The 26,175-nt window shown below is 45.2% G+C and overlaps 1 protein-coding gene across 4 annotated transcripts in view; it reads left to right on the forward strand.

Annotated features, from left to right (window-relative positions):
• ATP11A (ATPase phospholipid transporting 11A) overlaps positions 1-26,175 on the forward strand; it is a 103,891-nt gene that overhangs the window by 71,995 nt on the left and 5,721 nt on the right. For 2 of the 4 annotated variants that reach the window (XM_049867609.1, XM_049867606.1), the window contains 8 exons: positions 2,093-2,195; positions 2,445-2,590; positions 3,197-3,256; positions 4,776-4,903; positions 7,303-7,438; positions 10,848-10,913; positions 12,540-12,643; positions 18,911-19,076. In XM_049867609.1, coding sequence (XP_049723566.1) covers positions 2,093-2,195; positions 2,445-2,590; positions 3,197-3,256; positions 4,776-4,903; positions 7,303-7,438; positions 10,848-10,913; positions 12,540-12,643; positions 18,911-19,076 — 909 coding nt within the window. Of the gene's footprint in view, positions 1-2,092; positions 2,196-2,444; positions 2,591-3,196; positions 3,257-4,775; positions 4,904-7,302; positions 7,439-10,847; positions 10,914-12,539; positions 12,644-18,910; positions 19,077-22,075; positions 22,165-25,174; positions 25,280-26,175 lie in introns of all 4 variants that reach the window. The other 2 variants (XM_049867607.1, XM_049867608.1) reach the window with 2 other exon arrangements.

A 26,175-nucleotide genomic window follows, 5' to 3' on the forward strand; every position in this document is an offset into this window, starting at 1 on the left:
ATTATAGCCTAGTAAACCCTATGGGACAGTTCGCTATGAGTTGGAACCAACTTGGTGACACCCAGCAACAACAGTGGTATTCTCTATTTGATGTGACATTGTCATTATATCTTCCTTCTTCAGTTATGCTTTCCTTTAATTCTGTGACTGTATTTATAATGGCTACTTGGATGTCTTTTTCTGTTAAATTTGACCTCTGGTCACTGTCACAGGCAGCTTCTATTGCTGGCCTTTTTTTTTTTAATCTGGTATATAGGTCTTACTTTCCTGTATACCTTTTCTTCGCACACCTTATCATTTTTTGTTGTAAACTGGACATTTTTGGTAATATATTGTAGCAATTTGAGGTACTGCTACCCCTCCCCTTGAGGTTTTTTATTGTTATTTTTTTGTCTATTTGTCTAGCGACTGGCTGGATTATCTTAGTGAAGTCTAGTTCCCTTACAGGGTGTTAAGCCTCTGATGTTGCATCTCAGGGAGACAAAGTTTTGGGCATACCACATTCACCCTGAGATTACAAGAGTGTTGTAATTGTTCTTTTATGCTTTCCCTGACCACAACAAGCTGTGAAACGCCACCAGTTGCCAGCCAGTTCCTCTATTGTGTTCAACAATACCCTGAGACATGAATTGCTCTACAGCATAATCCAATCAGATTGTGGATTCTGTAAATGAATAGTTGCTGAGGTCAGCGTTTGGTATTTGTTCTAACCCCAGGAGGGCTTCTCCCGGTTGTCTTATTCCCAGGTTCTTTCCTACAATCTAGAGCCCTGGTAGTATAATGGTTAAAAGCTCAGCTGCTAACCAAAAGGTTGGTAGTTTGAGTCCACCACCTGCTCCTTGGAAGCCCTATGGGGCAGTTCTTCTCTGTCCTATAGGGTTGCTATGAGTCGAGTTTGGGTTTTTGGTTTTGGATTTGGTTTTCCTACAAACTAACTAGCCTATAGGCTAAACCGTATCTTCACTAAATCCATAAATCTTATCCCAATTGCTTTTCCCCCCAGCTTCCACTGTTACTGACAAATATATTATAAATATAATCTTGAGAGTATCATTAGGCTTGAACTTAACCATATCCTATTACAAATGAAGTCAGTTCTTTGGGAAGAGATTAAGAGCTATCTGTTTTTATTGCCTTCTCCTCTCTCCAGGCAAAATCTCTGAGCCAGGGCTCTAGAGCTGAGACAGTGGCAAGCTTCTGGGATACAGGGGTGCAGTGGCAGCAGCCTGAGCTCTCCTCGGCTTGCTTTTCCTGGCATGGAACCACCACATCATGAGCTGGGGCAAGGGTGATCAGGGCTCCAGTATTCTCAATGCATATTCCCAGCACCCCCTCCCCCCACCTGCCAAGATAGAGCTTCTGTTTCATGAGTGGGGGCTAGGCAAAAGAAAGAAGCTCCCACCTCTCGACTACACTTGAGTAAGTCCCACCCAGGACCTAGACTCAGAAACAGGTAGCTGGTGGCAGGGTGAGAAATGCTGAAGTTCTGCTCCCACCCCCCCCACCCCACCACCCTGGGGAAGAAAGCCCTCCAACTGGGAGCTGGGGGGAGAGGGAGCCCTGTGTTCTTGGCTGCAGTATGGCATGGAGTCTCCACCTAGCTGAGCTGGGAGGGAGCAGTCTTAGATCAAATACCTCAAGCTCTCTTTCCAACTCATAGGGACCTTATAGGGCAGAATAGAACTGCCCCATAGGGTTTCCAAGAAGCAGCTGCATGGTGGATTTGAACTGCTGACCTTTTGGTTAGCAGCTGAATGCTTAACCACTGTGCCACCAGGGCTCCATATATTAGTATAGCAGAAACTAAAAGCTACTTCGTATATTTCAAGTCTCTGTCTTCAGAGTTTGCCTACCAGTCTTTTTCAATTTATTGTAATCATACCTTAGTTACTTTTGCTTTATTTTGTTTTGTTTTCAATATGAAAAAGATTTTATCCTCTGTGGATAGATTGGATATAGTAAATTAGCTATAAACAAACGATTTTTTCCTTTTCCTAAAGTAACTATATTTTTAAAAAATTCTGCCTAGCTAATGAATAACCTTAGTAAAAATAAGCAAAAAAGATAAGTTCTGCATTTACTTCTTTTCCAGATTGTTAAATTAATTAAATTTTCAAAAGAGCACCCTATTACTTTAGCAGTTGGTGATGGTGCGAATGACGTCAGCATGATCCTGGAAGCACACGTGGGCATAGGTAAGCCACTTTGTCTCTTCCTTTTTGGCTGCCCACACATCTTGGTAATCAAGAGTTGTCACTTTACCAGACAGGAAGAAGACACAGTCAAAGGAAATGTCATAGAATTGACACGGTTCATTCAGGACACCATCTGTAACTTAGTGCACTCATGACCGGGAAATCTCATAATAATGGCTTGATCTAGCCTTACTTTGTGTGCATGGTGATGAGAAAGGTTTATTCAGCACATTTCTCCCCGTCTTACAGGTGTCATTGGAAAGGAAGGTCGTCAGGCTGCAAGGAACAGTGACTATGCAGTACCGAAATTTAAGCACTTAAAGAAGATGCTGCTTGTTCATGGGCATTTTTATTATATTAGGATAGCTGAGCTTGTGCAATACTTCTTTTATAAGGTAAGATGGAGTCCCTTGCTCCCATCACTGTTTCTGTGGTGTTTAACACACATGGTAGAATGACACAATTATGAGAGTGGCTGATGCCATGAGAGGTAATGTATCTAAAAACAGAAGCCACTGCCAGAAAGGAAGGAGTACAGCCGTTACTACAAAAGGAAATCCTGACCACTTTTATCACATTAACAATTTAATGTGGAACCAGTAAGAAGATATCAGTACTAAAATGTTTGGGGAAGAGGCATTCTTTTATAATTCCTTTAAATAATTTCTTATTCATTCTGGTCCTGCTTCCAATTATGCAATTTAATTTTTTTCCTGTTTATACTGACACATTGCCTTCTTGTTTCCCTTTAACTAGACAGATTTTCTCTTTATGATGTCTTTTCCCAGAGTGCCAGAATATATTCATGTATACATTTTAGGTGTATTGAAAAAAGAAAACATTTTAAAGCATATTATCTGCCTTCTGTAGATCATAGGACACCGCTCGATCAAATTCCCAAAATAAAGTGGCGTTAAACTGACATTGTCTTATGAATTCTAAGTAATGGATACCTCTTATAAGATGTCTTTGAATTAACAACCTTATGACTTGTCTTTCAGAATGTCTGCTTCATTTTCCCTCAGTTTTTATACCAGTTCTTCTGTGGATTTTCACAACAGGTCAGTTCTAGTATTTCAAGTTAGAAGCTTGCCTGAGCCCTTACTTTCCATCTGCCATGTTGGTTGTTACAGTAGAGAAGAGAAAACTGCCAGAAATATGCAGTCAGACTCTCCATGGAAAGATGGCAAAGAAGGCAGCAATGTCTCTCCATCTTCCTGCCTCTCTGGAGTATATGTGTTTTGCCCCATTTAGCAGACTTGGGGTAAAGGAAAGGAGGCCATGATGTTGAGGCACTGCGCAGTGCTCCAGAGCCTGCCAACTCAGACTTTCAAATGCTGATACATTTCTTAGATGCAGTCCAGTCATTGATGCGGCCAAGAGAGACTTCCCTCCTCTCCAGGGCTCAGAGTGATACCATGCTAGACTTTCTGAACCCAATGGACAGAAGGCAGCATGACATTCTTGTTAAGTGCCATGGAGTCAGTTCCAGCTCATAGAAACCCTGTGTACGACAGAACAGAACGCCACCTGGTCCCGCGCCATCCTCGCAGTCGTTGCTTTCTTTGAGCCCTTGTTGCAGCTACTGTGTCAGTCCATCTTGCTGAGGGTCAGTATAACCCAAACCAAACCCACTACCATTAAGGCGGTTCCAATCATAGGGACTCTGCAGGATGGAGTTGAACTGCCCCATAGGATTTCCAAGGCTATAAATCCCTACAGAAGATTGCCACATCTTCCTCCCACAGAGCAGCTGGTGGGTTGGAACCACTGACCATTTGGTTAGCAACCGGGTGCTTTAACCAGTGCACCATCAGGGCTCCTCGAGGGTTAGTATAAAACAAAAAAAAAAATTCAAACCTGTTGTCATCACATCTATTCCAACTCATTGCAACCCTATAGAACAGAGTAGAGCTGCCCCATAGGGTTTCCAAGGAGGAGCTGGTGGATTTCAACTGCCGACCTTTTTGGTTAGCAGCTGAGCTCATAACAACTGTACCACCAGGGCTCCAGAGTCAGTATAACCAAAAAAAAAAAAAAAAAACATTGCCATTGAGTTGATTCTGACCTTAAATCTAAGACCTCTTAATTGGCCCTTTGGGTCCTCACTGGAATTTGGTATATTAAAATGTGCTAAGTGGAGGCAGTGTTGACCTGGAGAAGATAGTGGAGATGCTGCTTCGGCAACTGCTATAGAAGCAGATATCTCCTTTCTGTCATTTATTTACTTATCCTCTCCTGCACAGTTGGACTGTGGCAGCTGCATTTATCTGAAGGGACCAGGATCGGGGAAAACCGGAGTTTGAAGACAGTAATCAGAATTACATATCTCAGTTTGCAGTGGCAGAATGGGTGGCTCAGAGTTGAGCCTTCTGTCAGTTGTAATTTTAATCCTGACTAGTTGACATAATGCACTTTGGAAAAGCCCTGGTCATTCTGTATCAGGAGAAAGGTGATTATTCATGTCTGTGGTTCTTTACAAATTAAAAGAAAAAAAATCTTTTTGAACGAAATATCCAAAATGTTTATAAAAATGCAGTGGAGCATTGTTTTTAGTTTAATATTTTGTTCTTCTTACAGACTTTATATGATACTGCGTATCTTACACTGTACAATATCAGCTTTACGTCCCTTCCAATTCTCTTGTACAGTCTGATGGAGCAACATGTCAGCATAGACATGCTCAAGAGAGACCCGTCACTGTACAGGTATTGTGGCTGAGAACATTTCCTTTACATCAGAGAGTAACTGGGTAGCAATTCATGACCCTATAGGACAGGGTAGGACTGCCCCATATGGTTTCCAAGGAGTGCCTGGTGGATTCAAACTGCCAACCTTTTTTTTTTGGTTAGCAGCTGTAGCACTTAACCACTACACCACCAGGGTTTCATTAAATAAATGTATAGTTGAAATTATTTATAAATCAATGTATCAGCTGATACAGTTGCTTCTACAGGAAATTCTTTAAGCAGAAAGCCATGTAGTTTAAATGAATGTACTTCAGATGTGGGTAGATTTACGTTACATTTGTATTTTAGTGTTGGTTTTGATAGTTATGGAAGAACCTGTTTCCTTCCCCATTGTGACCTCTGTAAATTCATAGCCTAGATTATCCTGTGAAAACCAGGTATAATCTATTCAGTGAGGAAAAAAAGAAAAGTTAATGGTATGCTTTTTTTTTTGCTAAAAAGTTCTTTTTTAATAATAAAGAAAAAATGTTTTTCTGCTATTTCAGAACTGAACTCCAGTTTATCTGGCATATGCAGTGTGTTACTCTTTTTAGGTTTTTTTTTTTTTTTTAAGACTTTTTCTTTTCAGATAATTTTAGATCACGTGTAGTTGGAAAAAGTAATGCAGGAAATCCCGTGTGCCCTTTATCCAGCCCCACAGTGATAACATCTGATAGAACATCTTACAAAACAACAGTACAGTATCACAACCAGGGTATTGACATTGATTCTATCCACTGAACTTACTCAGATTGTCTCACCTTTGCTTGTACCCATGTGTGTGTATAGCTCCGTGAAAGTTTTTCACACACATAGGTTTGTGTATCCACCTTTGTTATTGTTGTTAAATGCTGTCAAGTCAATTTCCACTCATAGCAAACCCATATGATGGAGTAGAACTGCCCCCTAGGGTTTTCTAGGCTTTAATCTTGACAGGAGCAGATTGCCAGGTTTTTCTCCTGCGTATTCACTGTTAGTCAAACAACACTTGTTTCACTTATCAGAGGCTTTGTTAGCAACCCGCTAACAAAATGTCGAAGCCCAAAATAATCAGTGAAGGCAACCATTTAAAACAACAACAAAATACAAACTTGTGAGTTTGTTATTAGTACTTAATACAGGAATAAGTGTAAGCAAATAAAAGTGTATATACTCTTTTAGACATTTATCCAGAGGGAATCCTACAGATTATTTCTTATTGAGCTCACAGGTATAGTCCAGCCTGAGGAGATGTCATACCATGAATTGTGTAGCAAACTTGAGGTCTTCAGTCTAATTTTAGTTACTAAATGCCAAACATGTGCAGTGTGTTCTGTGCAGGGCTTCAAACCCCTGCTGAGAATTTGCATTCCTAACAAGTTCCCTGCTGAGAGTTTTCATTTCCACCCCAGATATACTGAATCAGAATCTACACTTTAACAAGCTTCCTGGGTTCAAGCCTGAAAGGGTTCGAAGCCCTGGTTCTACGCTGATTACTTTCAGAAGCAGAAATATGAGCTGTAGCACCTCTTTGCTATATCTGATCTTACGGGCTAATTTGAGAGAGAAAATGTTCAGAGAAAAATTAATGAAGACCATTTATGTGTATTAAAATGCCAAGTCTGAAAAACATTTTGGTTTTTCTGCCATACTTAATGTTTATTGGTCACTTATATTTTATCATTTACAGGGACATTATCAAAACTATTCTATGCCATCATAGTATATTTGCTTCCTTTTTTATGGTTATGATGCTCTGTTTCCGCTATACCAGCTTCGTATAATGAGCTGTCTCCAGCCCTTTCTGTAACCAGGTGTGGCACTGAATGTAGTGTCAAATTGTGTAGAACGGACAGAGGACCTTGGAAGTGTGTGATTTGGACATAGACTGAATAGTATAAACTAATAATAAAAACCAGGAGAATAACATGGCTTGGAATTAACACAGAAGGCTTTGTGGAGAAGGGATTATATGCTGACCTGAACAATAGGTGGACATGTGGACAGGGCAGGAAAGTGGATGTACTGTGTGTAGGTAGAAGGTTGAAGGTGGAATTCTCCAGTAGGGAGGAACACTGAGTTCCATGCTGCCCCTTCCCTCATTATTTCATGGCGTGAGTAAATGGTGATGCTCTTGCCTTCCTGAGAACTTCCCGTGACTAGTTACATCGCAGGGTCATCTGTGAGAGTTTTAGTGCTTTTGCTCCAAGCTAGCTCCACATGTAGGTTCTGCTTACCTGGGGAAAAACACCAGTGATTTACAGGCCTTCACCTAGAAAGAAGAATAGCTATAACGCTCTGTGCAGATGGTTGTGGTTATTGTGCAAATGCAATGAAATGAACCGAGATGGTACTTCAGTATGATGAGAATGCAATTTCCTTCATTTTTCTTCATATAGAGATATTGCCAAGAACGCTCTACTCCGCTGGCGAGTGTTCATTTATTGGACATTCTTAGGAGTATTTGACGCTCTGGTATTTTTCTTTGGTGCTTACTTCATGTTTGAAAATACAACCGTGACCAGCAACGGACAGGTTAGTGTTTACTTGATCTTGTTGACTAAGCTACTTAGGAATAAACCCTTCTAATCCTAAATGATCATTTTTTCAATACACTAATTCAGTACAGCCTGAAGATTCTTGTTGGGTTTTGATCTCGTGAGGAGATTCGTTTTGTGTATCTGTTTATCCAATTGCTTTAAAGAACACATTGTATTAGTGCTCCATGTCAGTAGACGCTGTGCTGTGGTAGACTCCTCCTGGTTGTGAGGAAACACCCTTCTGAAATTTTTGTAACTTAGATTTCACCATTAGCTTCTTATGTAGTGATTCAATCAGATCATTCAAGCATTGCTTTTTAATACTTAACACATTTTAATATTTTTTCACATGTACTTATCTGTTGTCTTTGCAATGAATAGATTTATAGCTTTCTAATAACATTCAGCTCTAGTTGTTTACATAATTTCTAGGGGTTTGTTTTATTTGTATCTTGCTTTTTTTTTCTTTTTGCTACTTGCTTCTCTTCCCACCCTCAGATAATGACTACCAACACGTATATGGTAAGACACTTGTGGGTTTGTCCTTTCTCTATGTTTTTGGAGTGCATTACAAATAAAATATTTCTTGAAAATATTTTCAACTGTGATATCTGTGTGCTTTGTTAGTAGAAATACTGTTAGTTGCCACTGCCTTCTACTCACTTTAGAACTAAAGCTGCGTTTGAGAAGTGTGTGTACATTTTGATCATTTGTACTTGGTGTTTTATCTCTGAATTTCTGTGTCAGAATTGCCAGTTGAGTCAGTGATTTTTTTCTTATTGATTTGATATGCTTGAACTTCCCTGTACCTTAAATAAAAAGCAGCATAAGCAGATATGCGAGGCCTGTTGGGGAAATTGCTATTAGATCGCTTACGAAACTAAAAATTATATTCTGGGCTGGTTCTGCAGTAATTGAGGTAAATCTACAATAACTCAAGTAAATCAAGGGGCAGTCTCGGATGAGTGATGATGCTCTTGGTTCTTGGGCAGCAGGGCAATCTGGAAAATGGAAGCGCTTGTGTCTTTCTGAGAGCACTCCCTTGAGAACTAGAAGGCATCTCATCGGTGGTGTAGCCTGGTTCTGTTGATTGTCAGTAAGTGAGGACTGCTTTTTTTGAAAAGACCTAAATCATTCTACAGGCATGTTTATAGGTCAGTCATAGTTCTTGGGGGGAGAGGTAAAATAGAATCATAGATAACTTTGTAAAAAGAAAAATTCACTTACTGAGCATTTTCTGCATAGGCGTTATAAACCATAATAACAGTAGCGGTTTCTCATTTTGATGCCACAGATAACAGTGCTAAACAATAATTACTGTATTAGTGTTGAACAGCAGAGTGTCCTTAGATGAATACTTAAAAGCTTAGAACGCGTTATAAGAGAAGCCAGTAAACATCGAGAATAGCAGAAACATGAGCAGTCAACGGTGTGGTAAAGAACAAAGTATACCAGTGGGCTCAGTGGAAACCAAGTCAGTATATGTGAAGGGACTCTAGTGGAAGTTTTTTTATGACCATGATGTTCTTGACCATGAACCTGAGTAATGTTTTGCTGTGGAATTTTTTACACAAGAAAATTAAATTGTTTTGGGTTTGAGGATTTTTATGAGTAGAAAATCTTCCTACAAGAATACTCATCTCCAAGACTGAGAGGTGTGAGGAAAAGAAAATAAACTTATACCTGGTGGAGTAGTGAGGACTGGTTCCAGAGACGTTTATACTAAGATATTCAGTAATAATCTGAATGAAACGATAAAGTTAATGAAATTGTCAATTTACTGGGTCCTGAAGAAATTAGAGATAGCTTAGTTGTGGGGTTGGGGGCTGATGTCACTTGATAGAAATGTTTCTCTGGAAAACTCTTTGAGAAAGATGTTCCCTAGGGACAAAAGTTGCCTCTGATTAAGAGTCACTGGTGTATATAAGTCTCCATTGATTTTTTTGGCCTGGTATTTCCAAGCCAAAAGGAAGAAACCCAGTTTTGGTCACGAAGAGGTGAAGAATAAAGTGAAAAGGCCGTGATGGTTGAGGTCCTTTAGAAGTTCGTGTTTGCCACAAAAAGTCTTAAGTAGAATTCTACAAGTAAGTTCTTGTGTCAAAAGACTTGTAGACTGCACTGTCACCTAAATTGAGTTATGTACAGGTATATTTCTTTGGTCGAAAGCTAACCATAAAAGGAAGTCATTTTATTCCACCTTTTTAATTCTTTGTGAAATAAAGCTTTGATTTTATTTTAAAGAAGTAATAGGAACATTCTCAGAAAGGCACAGCTCTCTACAGAATCCAATAAACTGGAAATGGGTCAGTTCTTACACAGTGTGGAAGTCTTCTCAAAGAAAGTAATTTTTGTAGAATAAAATTTTCAATAGACTGGTTTTTCCTAAAAGAAGTCTTACTTGTAGATATTTTATCTTGTGTGTGTTTTTTGTGTATAGTTGAGAAATGTCTTGTTGTTTTCATGGGTTTTGAGTCACATACGTGCCTCTGCCAAATTGCTGTTTCCCCTGTTGTGTCCTGCCAGAGCCCCTAAGATGGGAGCAGAGGCACTTCACCTGACACCTGCTTGATGTTTCTCCCTTTCTCCTGGCTGGGTCGTCCGCCTCCTGTAGGTCTGTGTCTTCAGTTGACTTGCTGGAGTGTCTGTGGTTCTGGCCGTCACACTGGTTGCTCGGGGCCTTTGTCCAGCTCTGTCTTGTCTGTCTTCACCTTTTCTTCCCTTTCCTATGATTTCCAGAGGAAAATCCCATCCTTACAATATCCTTATTATATCTTCCTATCCTTGTATCACCCGCAGTTAGCACGTTTGTTTTCTCATCGAAATATTCTAGCTGTTGGGTCCCTTGAACAGCAGGCAGGTATTTGAGTCGAGTTCAAAAGAGAATAAACACAAACTATTGAGTTTTTCTGTTCTTGGAATATACAAGAGAAGATATAGCTAGGTGACTAGGTAAATGTCTCTTCTGTATAAAACATGAGATGGAAAAAAGAGGTTAGGATGTACCAGAGTTTGCATTGTACATATTTAAATACCAGTTGTTGGTTGGGGGTTGTGGTTGTTCTCAGCTTGAGGTGTTAGTCCTAATATCTGTTGCAGCGTGGGAGCAGTAAGTAGGATCCATTTCAAGGATCAGGAAGTTCAGTGTAGGCAGGGGGCTGGGAATAAATCACTCAGTCACTTAACTGGCCCTGAGAGGTATTGAAGGTGGAAACACGGGGTTCCTGCTGTGCTCCGAGACATTTATGGCCATCTTTTTTTTACTTGGTAATAACTAAACGAATTTGGTCTTTGGGGTTTGAAATGTTGACACACAAAAGCAGTGTCTCTAAAACTCTCGTTTTGGGTGGGAGAGAGAGAAAATATATGTTAACAAGAGTTTACTTGGACAATTTTTCCCCAAATAGATATTTGGAAACTGGACCTTTGGGACGCTGGTGTTCACTGTGATGGTCTTCACAGTCACCCTGAAGGTAAGCTATTTCATGTCATCCGTGATTCCTCTTCTGGCTACAGTTGACCCCTGGCCACGTAGGCCCCGTGGTCTCTGAGCTCAGCCAGCCCTGGCCACGTAGGCCCCGTGGTCTGTGGGCTCAGCCAGTCCTGCCGCACGTGGGCTCCGTGGTCTCTGGGCTCAGCCAGTCCTGCCACATGTGGGACCCGTGGTCTCTGGGCTCAGCCAGCCCTGGCCACGTAGGCCCCGTGGTCTCTGGGCTCAGCCAGTCCTGGCCACGTAGGCCCTGTGGTCTCTGGGCTCAGCCAGTCCTGCTGCGCATGGGCCCCGTGGTCTCTGGGCTCAGCCAGTCCTGCCGTGCGTGGATCCCGTGGTCTCTGGGCTCAGCCAGTCCTGCCATGTGTGGGCCCCGTGGTCTCTAGGCTCAGCCAGTCCTGCCGCACGTGGGCCCCGTGGTCTCTGGGCTCAGCCAGTCCTGGCCACGTAGGCCCTGTGGTCTCTGGGCTCAGCCAGTCCTGCTGCGTGTGGGCCCCGTGGTCTCTGGGCTCAGCCAGTCCTGCCGTGCATGGATCCCGTGGTCTCTGGGCTCAGCCAGTCCTGCCATGTGTGGGCCCCGTGGTCTCTGGGCTCAGCCAGTCCTGCCGTGCATGGATCCCGTGGTCTCTGGGCTCAGCCAGTCCTGCCGCGTGTGGGCCCCGTGGTCTCTGGGCTCAGCCAGTCCTGCCGCGCGTGGGCCCCGTGGTCTCTGGGCTCAGCCAGCCCTGCCACGTGTGGGCCCCGTGGTCTCTGGGCTCAGCCAGCCCTGCCACGCGTGGGCCCCGTGGTCTCTGGGCTCAGTCAGTCCTGCCGCGCGTGGGCCCCGTGGTCTCTGGGCTCAGCCAGTCCTGCCGCGTGTGGGCCCCGTGGTCTCTGGGCTCAGCCAGTCTGTACGCAGCCACCACTGGACACAGCCGGGGCGACCTCCTGGTGCTTCCCTCTGATTTTTCTTCCTGCTACTTAAACGCGTAAAGTGCGGTGTCACAGTCAACCCGAGTGGTCTGGTATGTGAGCTCCCAGGTTGTACAGAAGATAAATTAAGGATGAGTCTGTTCTTTATAAAAAGATTCAGATTAGATTCTTTTAAATGGCAAGCAGCCCATCCTCAAAATAATCAAATTATAATCCAATTGAGGTAAATTAATGTATTTGGAGAATTCAGCTCTTTTGAGAGTCTCAAATTCTGTGTGAGCTTTCATTTCCAAAGTCCTAAAAGCTGTCAATTGAGTCTTAAAAAGTGATGCAAAAAGTTCCCAAAGTAATTTTCCTAGGTAGTAATGTAAACAAACACCTAAAACTGTAGTCACTGAGTCCAGAGAGTGAGTTTACTACGAACGTTGTCCTTACAAAGCCGCTGACGTTGCAACGCTCATTTTTGCTGTTGGAATATAAGATTTTGTTTTGTTCTGCTTTGCTTTTCCTGAAAAGGTTTATGTAGGCTTTTTGGCGAAAATTAAGGTGGGTTTTGTGGTTGTATGTGTTTGGCTTTGTTTTTGTTTGTTTTTTCCATTTTCTGGCTTTCCTGCCTAGTTGTCATGGCTCATGCTGACTTGCCCAGGTAATACCATACCGTTCATTAATCACTTTTTTCTTTCTTTCTTTCTTTTAGCTTGCATTGGATACACACTATTGGACTTGGATAAACCACTTTGTCATCTGGGGTTCACTGCTGTTCTACATTGTCTTTTCCCTACTCTGGGGAGGAATTATCTGGTATGAATTCAATAAATAGTAGGTAATCATCACAAAAAAAAAAAAAAAATTTTTTTTTTTTTTAATCATCATACCTGAAGAGCCCCGTGGTGTCTTTATTCGAGGGCTCAAAAAGCATTTTGTGAACAAGTAACCTCATTCGTGTGGCAAGTATTTGCTGAGCGCCTGCTGTGTACTAGGTATTCTGCTAGGTCCCGGGGATATGGCTGGGGGAGCAAGGCTAGGTATTCTGCTAGGTCCCGGGGATATGGTGGGGGGAGCAAGGCTAGCTATTCTGCTAGGTCCCGGGGATATGGCTGGGGGAGCAAGGCTAGGTATTCTGCTAGGTCCCGGGGATATGGTGGGGGGAGCAAGGCTAGGTATTCTGCTAGGTCCCGGGGATATGGCTGGGGGAGCAAGGCTAGGTATTCTGCTAGGTCCCGGGGATATGGCTGGGGGAGCAAGGCTAGGTATTCTGCTAGGTCCCGGGGATATGGTGGGGGGAGCAAGGCTAGGTATTCTGCTAGGTCCCGGGGATATGGCTGCGGGGGCAAGGCTAGGTATTCTGCTAGGTCCCGGGGATATGGTGGGGGGAGCAAGGCTAGGTATTCTGCTAGGTCCCGGGGATATGGCTGGGGGAGCAAGGCTAGGTATTCTGCTAGGTCCCGGGGATATGGCTGGGGGAGCAAGGCTAGGTATTCTGCTAGGTCCCGGGGATATGGCGGGGGGAGCAAGGCTAGGTATTCTGCTAGGTCCCGGGGATATGTTGGGGGGAGCAAGGCTAGGTATTCTGCTAGGTCCCGGGGATATGGCTGCGGGGGCAAGGCTAGGTATTCTGCTAGGTCCCGGGGATATGGTGGGGGGAGCAAGGCTAGGTATTCTGCTAGGTCCCGGGGATATGGCTGGGGGAGCAAGGCTAGGTATTCTGCTAGGTCCCGGGGATATGGCTGGGGGAGCAAGGCTAGGTATTCTGCTAGGTCCCGGGGATATGGCGGGGGGAGCAAGGCTAGGTATTCTGCTAGGTCCCGGGGATATGGTGGGGGGAGCAATGCTAGGTATTCTGCTAGGTCCCGGGGATATGGTGGGGGGAGCAACGCTAGGTATTCTGCTAGGTCCCGGGGATATGGTGGGGGGAGCAATGCTAGGTATTCTGCCAGGTCCCGGGGATATGGTGGGGGGAGCAAAGCTAGGTATTCTCTTAGGTCCCGGGGATATGGTTGGGGGGAGCAAGGCTAGGTATTCTGCTAGGTCCCGGGGATATGGTTGGGGGGAGCAACGCTAGGTATTCTGCTAGGTCCCGGGGATATGGTGGGGGCAGCAAGGCTAGGTATTCTGCTAGGTCCCGGGGATATGGTGGGGGCAGCAAGGCTGGGTATTCTGCTAGGTCCCAGGGATATGGTGGGGGAAGGAAGGCTAGGTATTCTGCTAGGTCCCGGGGATATGGTGGGGGGAGCAAGGCTAGGTATTCTGCTAGGTCCCGGGGATATGGTGGGGGGAGCAAGGCTAGGTATTCTGCTAGGTCCCGGGGATATGGCGGGGGGAGCAAGGCTAGGTATTCTGCTAGGTCCCGGGGATATGGTGGGGGAAGCAAGGCTAGGTATTCTGCTAGGTCCCGGGGATATGGCTGGGGGAGCAAGGCTAGGTATTCTGCTAGGTCCCGGGGATATGGTTGGGGGAGCAAGGCTAGGTATTCTGCTAGGTCCCGGGGATATGGTGGGGGAAGCAAGGCTAGGTATTCTGCTCGGTCCCGGGGATATGGTGGGGGCAGCAAGGCTGGGTATTCTGCTAGGTCCCAGGGATATGGTGGGGGAAGGAAGGCTAGATATTCTGCTAGGTCCCGGGGATATGGTGGGGGGAGCAAGGCTAGGTATTCTGCTAGGTCCCGGGGATATGGTTGAGGGAGCAAGGCTAGGTATTCTGCTAGGTCCCGGGGATATGGCTGGGGGAGCAAGGCTAGGTATTCTGCTAGGTCCCGGGGATATGGCTGGGGGAGCAAGGCTAGGTATTCTGCTAGGTCCCGGGGATATGGTGGGGGGAGCAAGGCTAGGTATTCTGCTAGGTCCCGGGGATATGTTGGGGGGAGCAACGCTAGGTATTCTGCTAGGTCCCGGGGATATGGTGGGGGGAGCAACGCTAGGTATTCTGCTAGGTCCCGGGGATATGGTTGGGGGAGCAAGGCTAGGTATTCTGCTAGGTCCCGGGGATATGGTTGAGGGAGCAAGGCTAGGTATTCTGCTAGGTCCCGGGGATATGGTGGGGGGAGCAAGGCTTGGTATTCTGCTAGGTCCCGGGGATATGGTTGGGGGGAGCAAGGCTAGGTATTCTGCTAGGTCCCGGGGATATGGCTGGGGGAGCAAGGCTAGGTATTCTGCTAGGTCCCAGTGATATGGTTGCGGGGAGCAAGGCTAGGTATTCTGCTAGGTCCCGGGGATATGGTGGGGGGAGCAAGGCTGGGTATTCTGCTAGGTCCCGGGGATATGGTGGGGGGAGCAAGGCTAGGTATTCTGCTAGGTCCCGGGGATATGGTGGGGGCAGCAAGGCTAGGTATTCTGCTAGGTCCCGGGGATATGGTGGGGGCCGCAAGGCTAGGTATTCTGCTAGGTCCCGGGGATATGGTTGGGGGGGCAAGGCTAGGTATTCTGCTAGGTCCTGGGGATATGGTTGGGGGGGCAAGGCTAGGTATTCTGCTAGGTCCCGGGGATATGGTGGGGGCAGCAAGGCAGGTGTGGTCCCTGATTTTCTGAGCTTACATTCTCAGTGGGAGAGGCTGACAGTAAATAACAACATATATGAGTTGTGGTAAGTTATATGGGGAACAGACCAGAGCCCCACAGCAAGGGACCTATCAGATTGTGGGGTCAGAGATGGCATTTAAAGAGTGATTGTTTAGACTGAAAACTGGGAAGAAGTCGTTGTTATCATCATAATACAAAAAAACCAGCTGCCGTCGAGTGAGTTCTGACTCAGGGCAGCCCCACGTGGTGCAGAGTAGAACTACTCCTGCCGTCGAGTGAGTCCTGACTCAGGGCAGCCCCACGTGGTGCAGAGTAGAACTACTCCTGCCGTCGAGTGAGTTCAGACTCAGGGCAGCCCCACGTGGTGCAGAGTGGAACTACTCCTGCCGTCGAGTGAGTTCAGACTCAGGGCAGCCCCACGTGGTGCAGAGTGGAACTACTCCTGCCGTCGAGTGAGTCCTGACTCAGGGCAGCCCCACGTGGTGCAGAGTAGAACTACTCCTGCTGTCCAGTGAGTTCTGACTCAGGGCAGCCCCACGTGGTGCAGAGTGGAACTACTCCTGCTGTCGAGTGAGTCCTGACTCAGGGCAGCCCCACGTGGTGCAGAGTGGAACTACTCCTGCCGTCGAGTGAGTCCTGACTCAGGGCAGCCCCACGTGGTGCAGAGTGGAACTACTCCTGCCGTCGAGTGAGTCCTGACTCAGGGCAGCCCCACGTGGTGCAGAGTGGAACTACTCCTGCCGTCGAGTGAGTTCTGACTCAGGGCAGCCCCACGTGGTGCAGAGTGGAACTACTCCTGCTGTCGAGTGAGTCCTGACTCAGGGCAGCCCCACGTGGTGCAGAGTGGAACTACTCCTGCCGTCGAGTGAGTTCTGACTCAGGGCAGCCCCACGTGGTGCAGAGTGGAACTACTCCTGCCGTCTAGTGAGTTCTGACTCAGGGCAGCCCCGCGTGCTGCAGAGTAGAACTCTCCACAGGGTCTTCACTGTGGCCTTTCAGAAGCAGGCTGCCAGGCCTTTGTTCTGAGGCACCTCTGGCTGGGTTTGAACCACTGACCTTGCAGTTTGTAGTAAAGCGCTTAACCGTTTCTGCTACACAGGACGTCCGTGATGATAATAGCTAACACTTATTAAATGCTCACTAGAATGAGCCGCTGACCTAAGTACTGTACACGTGGTACCTCGTTCAGTGTTCACGACAAGCATGGTCTTCATATACCACAGATGATAAAACTGAGGCCATACAATTGCTAAGGCAGTAGAGCTGGAATTTTGAGCCTAGGCAGTCTGAGTCCGGAGCCCTAAGTCTTAAGGAAGGGAATCTGTGTTTCAGCCTGAAAGAATATCACGTGCCCAAAGCGCCAAGGCCGGAAAGCAGGTGGTAAGTTTGAAAGATGTCCAGTGCGAGTGAGGAACAGTGACCTGGGGGAAAGTGGACGAGGTCAAGCTGGAGGATTAAGTAGGGTATGTCACCCTGCACCTTGTGGAGCCAGCTGAGGGCTTTGACTCCAGTGTGAGTGTTGTGGTAAGTTGTTGAAGGGTTGCTAGCAGAAGACCGACAGAGTCAGATCGTGCTTTAAAAAGATCACTGTGGCTGCTGTGTTGAGAATGAATTAGTGAGTGCAAAAGCGAGACAGGAAGACAGATTTGTAAACTGTTGCCATAAACTAGCCATGGGGTGACTTGGTATGGCCAGCTTGAGGAGGGAGAGAAGTCCTGGATTTGGCATCTATTTTGGTAATATTTCAACTGACTTTGCCAGTTCTGTCTTTCCGCCTAGAATGTCCTTCCCAGTTAACCTACCACTTGGCCTGCCTTCAAGACTCTGGTGCGTTCTCCTCTGTGACGCTCCCCACGAGCTATCCGGGGTGCTACAGTGCCGCCTCTGCCCCAAGCATTCATTCACTCTATTTCTCTGTAATCCTCCTGTTTACATTTCTGTCCTCTCCGTAAGACAGGATTTCTTGAGCAGGGCTGGAGCTGAGGTGAAGTAAGCTATGTGCTGGGGCTTGAACCTAAGAGCGAGTGTCTCCTTCAGTCTTACATGCTTGCCTTGTCCCGGTCCTGGCCGGATGTTGAGGCTGAAAGCAATATTCTTGCTACTTTGTATCTCCAAAACTGAGCACAGTACCCGGAACATAGTAGGCAGCCTCTAAAGGAAAAAAAAAAAAAAAGAATAAAAATGCTTTTTAGGTTATTGTCCCTGATATTGGGTGTCAGTATTATCCACTCCAATTGTCTCATTCAGTTGGTGACCCCTAGTGGCCAAATTGATGTATTACCTGATTCTTTTAAGACCAGAAAATTGAGAAAAAGCATTTGGTGTGTTTCCAACAGCCCTGTCCAAAACTAAATAACCTTGCAGTTCTAGTGAACTTCCAGATGCCGTGGCTGGGTAAGAGGAGCAGGTCATCCTGAAAACCACTGATGAGCTACTGAGATTTGTGTGTTTTTAGGCATGATGGCTCTGTCATCCTCAATAAAGGGTCCAGATGGCATTTTTGGAGGGAGGGGGGGCATCCTGTTTCCTAGAATTTTGACACTAGACCTGACTGGCAGACACTCAGGGCTCCTTCATCCCCAGTTCCCATTCCTTGGTGAAGAGAAATGTGACCCAGCATCTCACCACACGTAGACGTTAGGAACCAGCAGCTACACTGCTGTGTGGTGATGGCGCCCCAGCTTCCCGTCTCAGGAGTCACTTTAGGTATCCCCTCTCCCAGGAAGCCCTTCTAACTGTTTCCAGTCTTGATGCTTCTGTGGTTCTCTGGGCGTTCCTTTGTCGTTAAATTCACCGTGCTGTATTCTCATTTTCTGTTGAATTGTCCAAATCCCCAATTTAACTGTGCTTTTCATGGAGGTAGGAACTCTACCTCCGACTCTCTAATCTGTTCATAGTGCCCGGCACATCAAAGGTGATCAATAAATGTAAATTGGAAAAGTATACGAAAAATAAAATGTATGTCTCTCAAGTTCAGTGCCGTTATTACTTCTGCATCTCTTCCCAGCTGCGTTCTTGGAGCTCAGTATGCATGTTTTCTTTGAGTTATAAAGTTGCTTGGTGGGGAAGTCATTTCCTGGTCTGTATGTTTGTAGAAAAGTCTTCCGTTTTGAGGACATAAGCTGTAGGTAGCTGAGCGTAGCGATGCCAATCAGGACTCTTGTACGTCTCCCCCGTGTTGATAACCATTGATCGGGTTGTGATTTTAGGATAGAAGAAAATCACCTATTTTAATCTTTTTTTTTTTTTCTTTTTGTATTCTCAAACTGAACTTCAAGCCCTTTTATCTTCTTCTTGGGGTGATGTCATAGACCTCTTTTTTCTTCTTCCCATTCATAATTCCCCAGTCTTAGAGGAAGTTCCTAGTCCCATTTTTTATAGAGTAAGACAGAAGCAGGCAGGTCAAGCATTTGCTTGTGGACTCAGAAGAAGTGACTGTCAGTCACAAAAGTACAAACCACCAGAACAAATGGCATCTTCGTGCAAGTAGAGAAATAAAGAGCGGGTTTTCAGTCTGACCTGCCCTTGTGTTTTCTTTTTCCTTACCTTCCAGGCCGTTCCTCAACTACCAGAGGATGTACTATGTGTTTATCCAGATGTTGTCCTGTGGTCCTGCATGGTTAAGCATCATCCTGTTGATTACTGTGAGCCTTCTTCCTGATGTTCTCAAGAAAGTTTTATGTAGGCAGCTGTGGCCCACTGCAACAGAAAGAACTCAGGTACGCTGGCGCTTCTCCCGAGCCAGGGCATCGTTGCACGCTTAGTTTCCTAGCTATAAGGCTGAGAAATAATAAAATTACAAAAGATAGTATAAAAGGCTTGGGTTTCATAAAAAAGTGATCAGTCCGGTTGCTGCTAATGAATTGCATGATGATAAACGATTTTAAATGCTAAATTAGTGAAGTTGAAGGTGACCAATGTTTACATTCAAACCTAAACAGTTGGTCAGCTGAAATAAGAAAAAGAATATGAGAAAATTTAAGCCAGTACAAAAAAACTAATTCCTTTATGTAAATCCAAAAATTGTTTTAATTAATCATTACTTTAGAGGTTAAATCACATGATTTTTAAGGGTGGTGAATTCTGCTCAAATGTTTAGCATTTATGTTAGGAAATGTTGGTTTTTGATAGGGCTACTTATTTTCCACTCTGCCAAGATCTTGGCCAACAAACTGAATTCTGGTTTCAGGAAAGAAAGGATATTTGCATAATTCCTGGCCTGGTATAGGGAAAGGACATTTGTACAATTCCTGGCCTGGTATAGGGGGAAGGACATCTGTACAGTGCCTGGCCTGGTATAGGGGAAAGGACATTTGTACAGTGCCTGGCCTGGTATAGGGGGAAGGACATTTGTACAATTCCTGGCCTGGTATAGGGGGAAGGACATCTGTACAGTGCCTGGCCTGGTATAGGGGGAAGGACATTTGTACAGTGCCTGGCCTGGTATAGGGGGAAGGACATTTGTACAGTGCCTGGCCTGGCATAGGGCTCCCGACAGGTGTGCACCAGGTACTTTTGTGATCGTTCTGCATCTCACCTGTGTTTTCAGGAAGGTCCTCATCCCTTCGGCATTACCCATGCTCCTGGCAGCACTTACCTTTGCCGTGAGCCTCATGATTTTGTGGGAGATTGAGTGGGCGCTCCCTGCTCATGACTCAATAGTGTCTGCTGGCTGACAGCAAAGCCCCCAAGCCCTCATGGCAGTGGAGAGGCTTATGTAACCACCCACTGGCCAGAGCTGACATTCTTTTCTCTCTCCCGTTTTCCCTGTTTCACCAGGAAACCTGATTGTTGACTAGGGGCAAGATAATGGTTTTCCCTCACATTGTGATCTGGAGTCCACCTGTGCTGCAATCACTCAGAGTTTATTAAAAATTCAGATTTTGAAATTCTATCCCCAGAAATTTTTATTCTTTCTGTAGAGGTGGGGCCCTAGAATCTACACTTTTAACAAGCTCCCCAGTCAATTTTTATGCCCCCTGAAGTCCAAAACCCCAGTAAAGAGAAAGAAGGGATCCTGGTGAAAGAGATGAACCCACAGCAATAACTGACCCTACAAGGCAGGCCCCGTCCCTTCTAGAGCGCAGGACGACTGTCCCGGGTGAGGGACACACGAGAGCATAGAAGAGAAAGGATGGTGGCAGCTACGGGGTTAGGCAATCCATGTATCCTAGGACCATGTTCATTCACTTTTTTAAAAACTCAGATGATATTAGTGGCTTAAACTTCCAAATTGTGTTGGCCGGTGTTTGTGGTGGAAAATAGGTAGCCCTGGGTCGGGCTTAGGGTAGAAACAGTCTGTGTTCATGCGTGTGCCCCAACTATCGTTGACCCCAGTGATTTGAATTGGATCCTTGTTTGTATGCTTTCTTAGAGCTTTTGTGCTAATTTAAAATGTTGAAACCCAGTGCTACAAGTTCCTAAGTAGTTCCCTTCTTTATGCCTCCTGCCGTAGTTTCTAAAATCAGTGTTTACAAACACTCAAGAAGAGATCTCTTCTCAGTAAGAGTAAAAATATATACACACAGTATTTGACTAAAATATTTTTTTTTATAGTTACTGCTTTTAAACAGAAATGCAATAAGACAAAATCTTTTCAGGAATTATAGCCCTTTCTCCTTTTTATCACAAATAGAAGAAATATAGCAGAAATATGAATTTCACCCTGACCCTCCAGAAGGTATGAAATCCCAAGGGACTTCTGTACAGAGGGCTGAAGAGCTTCACTGCTGACCAGCCAGAGGGGAGCAGGCCTTGGTGTTAGGGCTGCGAGAGCAAGAAACTCTGAGAGTATCCCTGAGACTCAGCTACCTCACTGTGCTTTCGTGGAGGTTATTAAATGCCACCCCCCACCCCAACCAGCAGCATCCCCCCACCACCACCCCTTTTTTTAATCCCTGAGAGGAAGCTGTAGAATACCGCTTTTTGTCTAAACGAGGTCTTGAGTTCACGGGCTCTTTTTTGGCGATGTCGCTTCATGCTAGAAGTAAGTGACCATAACAAATGCGTCCTGCACGTGGGAGAGGAATGCCGAGTCATGGGTTTGACCCCACGAGAATGTGGTTCCCTGCTCAGGCTGGTGTAAGGCAGGTAAGCCTTGCAGAGGCTGGTCAGCCTTTCTGAAAGTGCGTTCTGCAGAACGCGTGATTTGCAGGTATTAAAGGATGTTGGATGGTGCCACAGCCAGACAAGTTTAAGACTGGTAGGGTTAAAGTTGCTAAAAGGCTGTCTTACCGCAGGACTTCTCAGAGCCTTTATGCTACTAATGTCACCACAGTTGTCAAGAGGGACGGATTAGAATGTTGTGCCTCTCCAGTATATTTGACCCCAGAACCCTTTTTATACAGTGACAGCAGCTGGTTATTGGCTTATTGCTATTGTAGACCTTTATTTTTCTTGAGAGCCAAGAGTAACCATTATTAAAACCAAACAGATGGAAACTCAGGAGGCATAATGCTGGGATGGAGCTAGGCAGTACCATTGTTAGGGAAAAGGGTTATTTTGTGGTAACAGTGCCCATGTCTGTTTGCTTAGTGTTATCAGCATTAATGTGCAGAAGGAAGTTGTTGGCTTTTAACTGGACTCACCGCCTTGTGTTGTTTCTCTTTTCCCTTTCCTCGTTTCCTTTTGTCTTCCAACGTGCTTTGCATAAATAACCACTGCCTTGTTTAAACCTAATGATGTGCATGGCCCCTCCTGAACCTCCTGGGACTAGCAGACTAAACACCAGTGCCTTTCTGTTGAGCAGTCCACCATCTTTATGCTTTCTCAGACTTCCAGCAGTCTGAGTTTCTAATGGAACACAAGGTGACTCTTCTTCTGCCTTTTTGCATGTTTGGGATTATATCCACGGGATGATAGAGCTAGTGATGAAGTGTGTCCTGAGATGTGGAAACCGAAGCCAGGTTGTATTTTCTATCAACAGCTGTAACCGTGTTTCTCGTGTCCATTAGAAGTATCAGACTTCAGCCGCACCATCGGCGGGGCCAGGTTACATCTTGATCTCGGGCACAAGTAATGACTTAGGGCTGTGCCATATTAAACACTCACGTTTTCAGATTAGTTATGTATACATGAACATTTGGGTGTCTGCAGCTTACAAGTTAGCTTCTTACCACATCGTGAAAGCCCTTGAGGAAAGTTGCACCCGTCCCACCTCCTCCCCCGCAGCCTGTAGGGAACCAGTGACCACACCTCCACTTGTACCCAAACCAGCCACACCCACGCATAGGGACCCTACAGGAAAGAGTAGAGCTGCCCCATTGGGTTTCTGAGGCTGGAATCTTTACGGAAGCAGACTGCCACATCTCTCTCCTACAGAGCAGCTCCTGGGTTTGAACTGCTGACCTTTTGGTTGGCGCCGAGCGCTTTAAGCACTGTGCCACCAGAGCGTCTTCCATTTGTCCAAGACGCTAGAATTCACTCAGCACACTCACTTCTGTGAACTCACTGAATCTGACCACCGCCCCGGGAGGTCGGTATCACCGTCCTCATTTTGCAGATAAGGAAACCGAGGACCCAAGATGCTTGAGTGATTTGCCCAGGGCCCCCAGAGTATTAGCAGGAAAGTCAAGACTCAGGCTGCGCCATACCGACCCCAGATAAAGAGGGCCCAAAAAAGTGCTTTGTATCAAACATTTCATCAGCTTCCTGTTCAACTTTTTATTTTTTAAAATCTGATTGTTTTCAGAAGAAGCCTTCAAATTTGCCTTAAATTATGACAGTGGCCTATTCCTCAGGAGTATGGAGCCATTCACACAGCATTTTTCTGTGGTAGCTGCCAACTCTGAAAGCCTTTTTTTCAGAGCCAGGATTTCAAAAGAACAGATCACTGTCTAGAAATTATTTTCTGTTTTTTTAGTAGTTTGTTCATGTACCTAGATATTGCATTTATGCTTCAAAATTAATGATACTTCGAAATGCATATTTGGTTTTACTGTTTTACCAACGCAGCTTATTAAATCGGAAAATGCGTAAAGCAGAAATGCTCGCTTTTTTCTTTTAATAACAGTTTATCTCCTATACATTTTAAACACTTTTTTAAACCAACAAGAGAGTACATTTCTAAAATTCACATAAATTAGTGGCAATCAAAAAATGTTCCAATCTGATGCCATCAGAATTTGTTAGAATAAATTACGTCAATTGGCCTCACCGTTGATACACTTGAAAACATTTCAGATGAAATTACTAGGAGCACTTTAACAAGTCACAGGAGATCCTTATGAAATTGATTCAATCATGCCAACGGGGCTAAAAATAACTATTCTGACTATCAACGTGGTTTATTAGCTCTTTGTGAACGTTTGCAGACCTAGACTCTAGCTGCCTAGAGAAGGCCGTGACTGAGCTTTCATGATTTCCACAGCCTCTGGGGCTCCGGGCCTCGAGGCCCCTGGCTGTGAGCACCTGCAGGTGTAGCCATCGTCCACACGCTAATGAAGAGGACCAGGAGGCCAGCACGCTCGTGGCCCGAGCACAGCGACTGCCCTGGATCGCTGCACAGCCGCCCAGCGTGCTGCAGAACTTTGGAGGAACAAACATCTGACTCAGGCTTAAGAGGAATATACTTCAAATGGACTCTCTTTCTCCTTTTCTCTTTTTCTTATGGAAAAACACCACAGGCACCATGTTTATTTTAAATTACATATATGTATATGTGTGTGTATACATGCACACACACATATACACGCACCTACTTGTGTGTGTGTGTGTGTCCCTCTTCCTGCCCACACAAGACCTGATAAACACCATTATTTGTTTAGCTCATCCTTCTCACCAAGAAATATTTTTGCCAATCCAAACCTGCTACAGAGGCTGCAGTTCTTCAACTCCTAAAATTCTTCTGTTCCTTCTTACTGAGAAACTAACAGAGTTTGAGTAGGAAATCGTAACTCTTCAGATTTCCAGTCGCCTGGATCTGCTAGCAACTTGGGCACCATCACCTTGACTCTTAGGGTTCTGCGTCTCTTGCCAGGTTTGATTAGGGGCATGGGCACTGTCCATTCTTCTCGGGAAACTCCTGGCTACTCTTTGTAGAGGCGCCTAGCAGTGCCTAGGAAGTTGGTACACAAGATGCTTTTTGGCAAGTGTGGCAGGGTGTTTAGCTTTAAGGTCCTGGAAGTGCTTCTGTGTTGGTAACAGATCCTTGACTTCACTGCACTGAGGGCAGGAGCGTGGTCAGACCGACCGTGGATCACACTCAGACGCCGGAGGACTTGGCTGTGCCGCTTGGTGGCTTGTCAGTCTCTGCCTCTGGCACCTGCACATACATTTGGTGCTGCGGCCTATCCTTTAAGCCCTTTCACTATTGCTCAGTTGTTGAGTACGGTTTTTTTTTTTTTTTTTTTCATGTGAATGACACTTTTAGGAAAGACATGTTTTTTCCTAGTAGAGTGCTTGTGCTCTCTTGCAAAAAGGCAACTGGCAGGAAGAATCCTTGTGCCTGCACTGGTGTCTTTATACCTGTTCTAGCCACCCTTGAGTCACTTACTCAACAATGAATGTCACAGACTCCCACTTGGAAAGGCTTTTGAGTAAAACAGAGAGTATCCATTTCACGTCCATGAGGTGTAGTGAGCAGCCACAGGTTTGTATTAATCCAGAAACAGATTCTAAAATGGTCTAGAGGCAGAGGGATGGCCCATGGTAATAGCCACAGAGCACTAGTAGACACTGCCCCCGGACAGTTGATGAATCAGTTTGATTGAGATAAAAAACCTACACTATTTGGATTTTTGCCCTCCACTCTGAAACGTCTTTCAGGCTTCTCTGATGTTTGCCTCAAGCATCTCAGTGTTTTTCCTCATCCTTGCAGAGGACAATGAGACATAAAGCACCTGTAAGCGCAGTGCCACGCACCGATGGGCCGCTCCTTGAAGAACCTCTTACCGCTTCCGAAGCCTAATTAGCTCAATGATAGGTAACGGAATCGCACAGATGTTGACAAGTTGGGAGTCACTTCCTTGGTGTGCTGTGATTCTTTGAAACTGTTTTTCCTCCAAAGTTTTTGCTGTGCTGTGCCGTTCTTATAACAAAGGGTAATGATGCAAAAAAAAAAAAAAAAAAAGATGAACATTTTTTACACACACATAGTTGCTCTCCCAGGTAAGTGATGTGCCTGAATGACTTTGCTGCGTAGGGTAGTGTATCGTGTATCCGCACACACGTGTGTATATACGCACATACCCGTCACATATGTGTGCTGTGGCTAGTGTTCAGCGTGCATACATGCAGCGTCAGCCCAACTGGTCACATTTATGGCTCGTGCTGCCGGAATACAAGCTCCTCCCCAACCCTTTGTGGTGGAAACAGTGTCATTCAAAAGGTCTCTCAGGAAAGATATCATTTCAAAACCAAAAATGGAATTGGCGTGATCTGCATTGAACAATAACCCAGCTAAAGGTTTGGTATGAGTCCATTGTTCTACATTAGCTGAAACCTATGTAACTTATGTCTTGTGTCTGAAAAATACGAAGATTGTAAACGTAACTGCTCGTGAAGCATTTTCCCACCTAGACCTCTCAGAGTTTAACAAACACATCCATCACCTAACTTCTCTATCTAGAAGTAGTCGTACTTGGGAATTATTATTTAACTGAAATAGTTATGTATTGTACAACTTCCCATTATTCTCTCACTGTCTTGTTAATAATGTTGATGACACGTTAGGCTATTAATAAGCCACGCAAACCAGTGTATCTGTGGAGTATACAAAACAACAGTAGGATGAAATTCTTCAGGTAGGCTTAGTCAGCACGAGGTCTACCCTGAGCTCTGTGGGACAGTACAGTGACACCCGGTGAGGGCTTGTCTTCC

This window comes from Elephas maximus, chromosome 23 (assembly GCF_024166365.1).
Source record: "Elephas maximus indicus isolate mEleMax1 chromosome 23, mEleMax1 primary haplotype, whole genome shotgun sequence".
NCBI lineage: Eukaryota > Metazoa > Chordata > Mammalia > Proboscidea > Elephantidae > Elephas > Elephas maximus.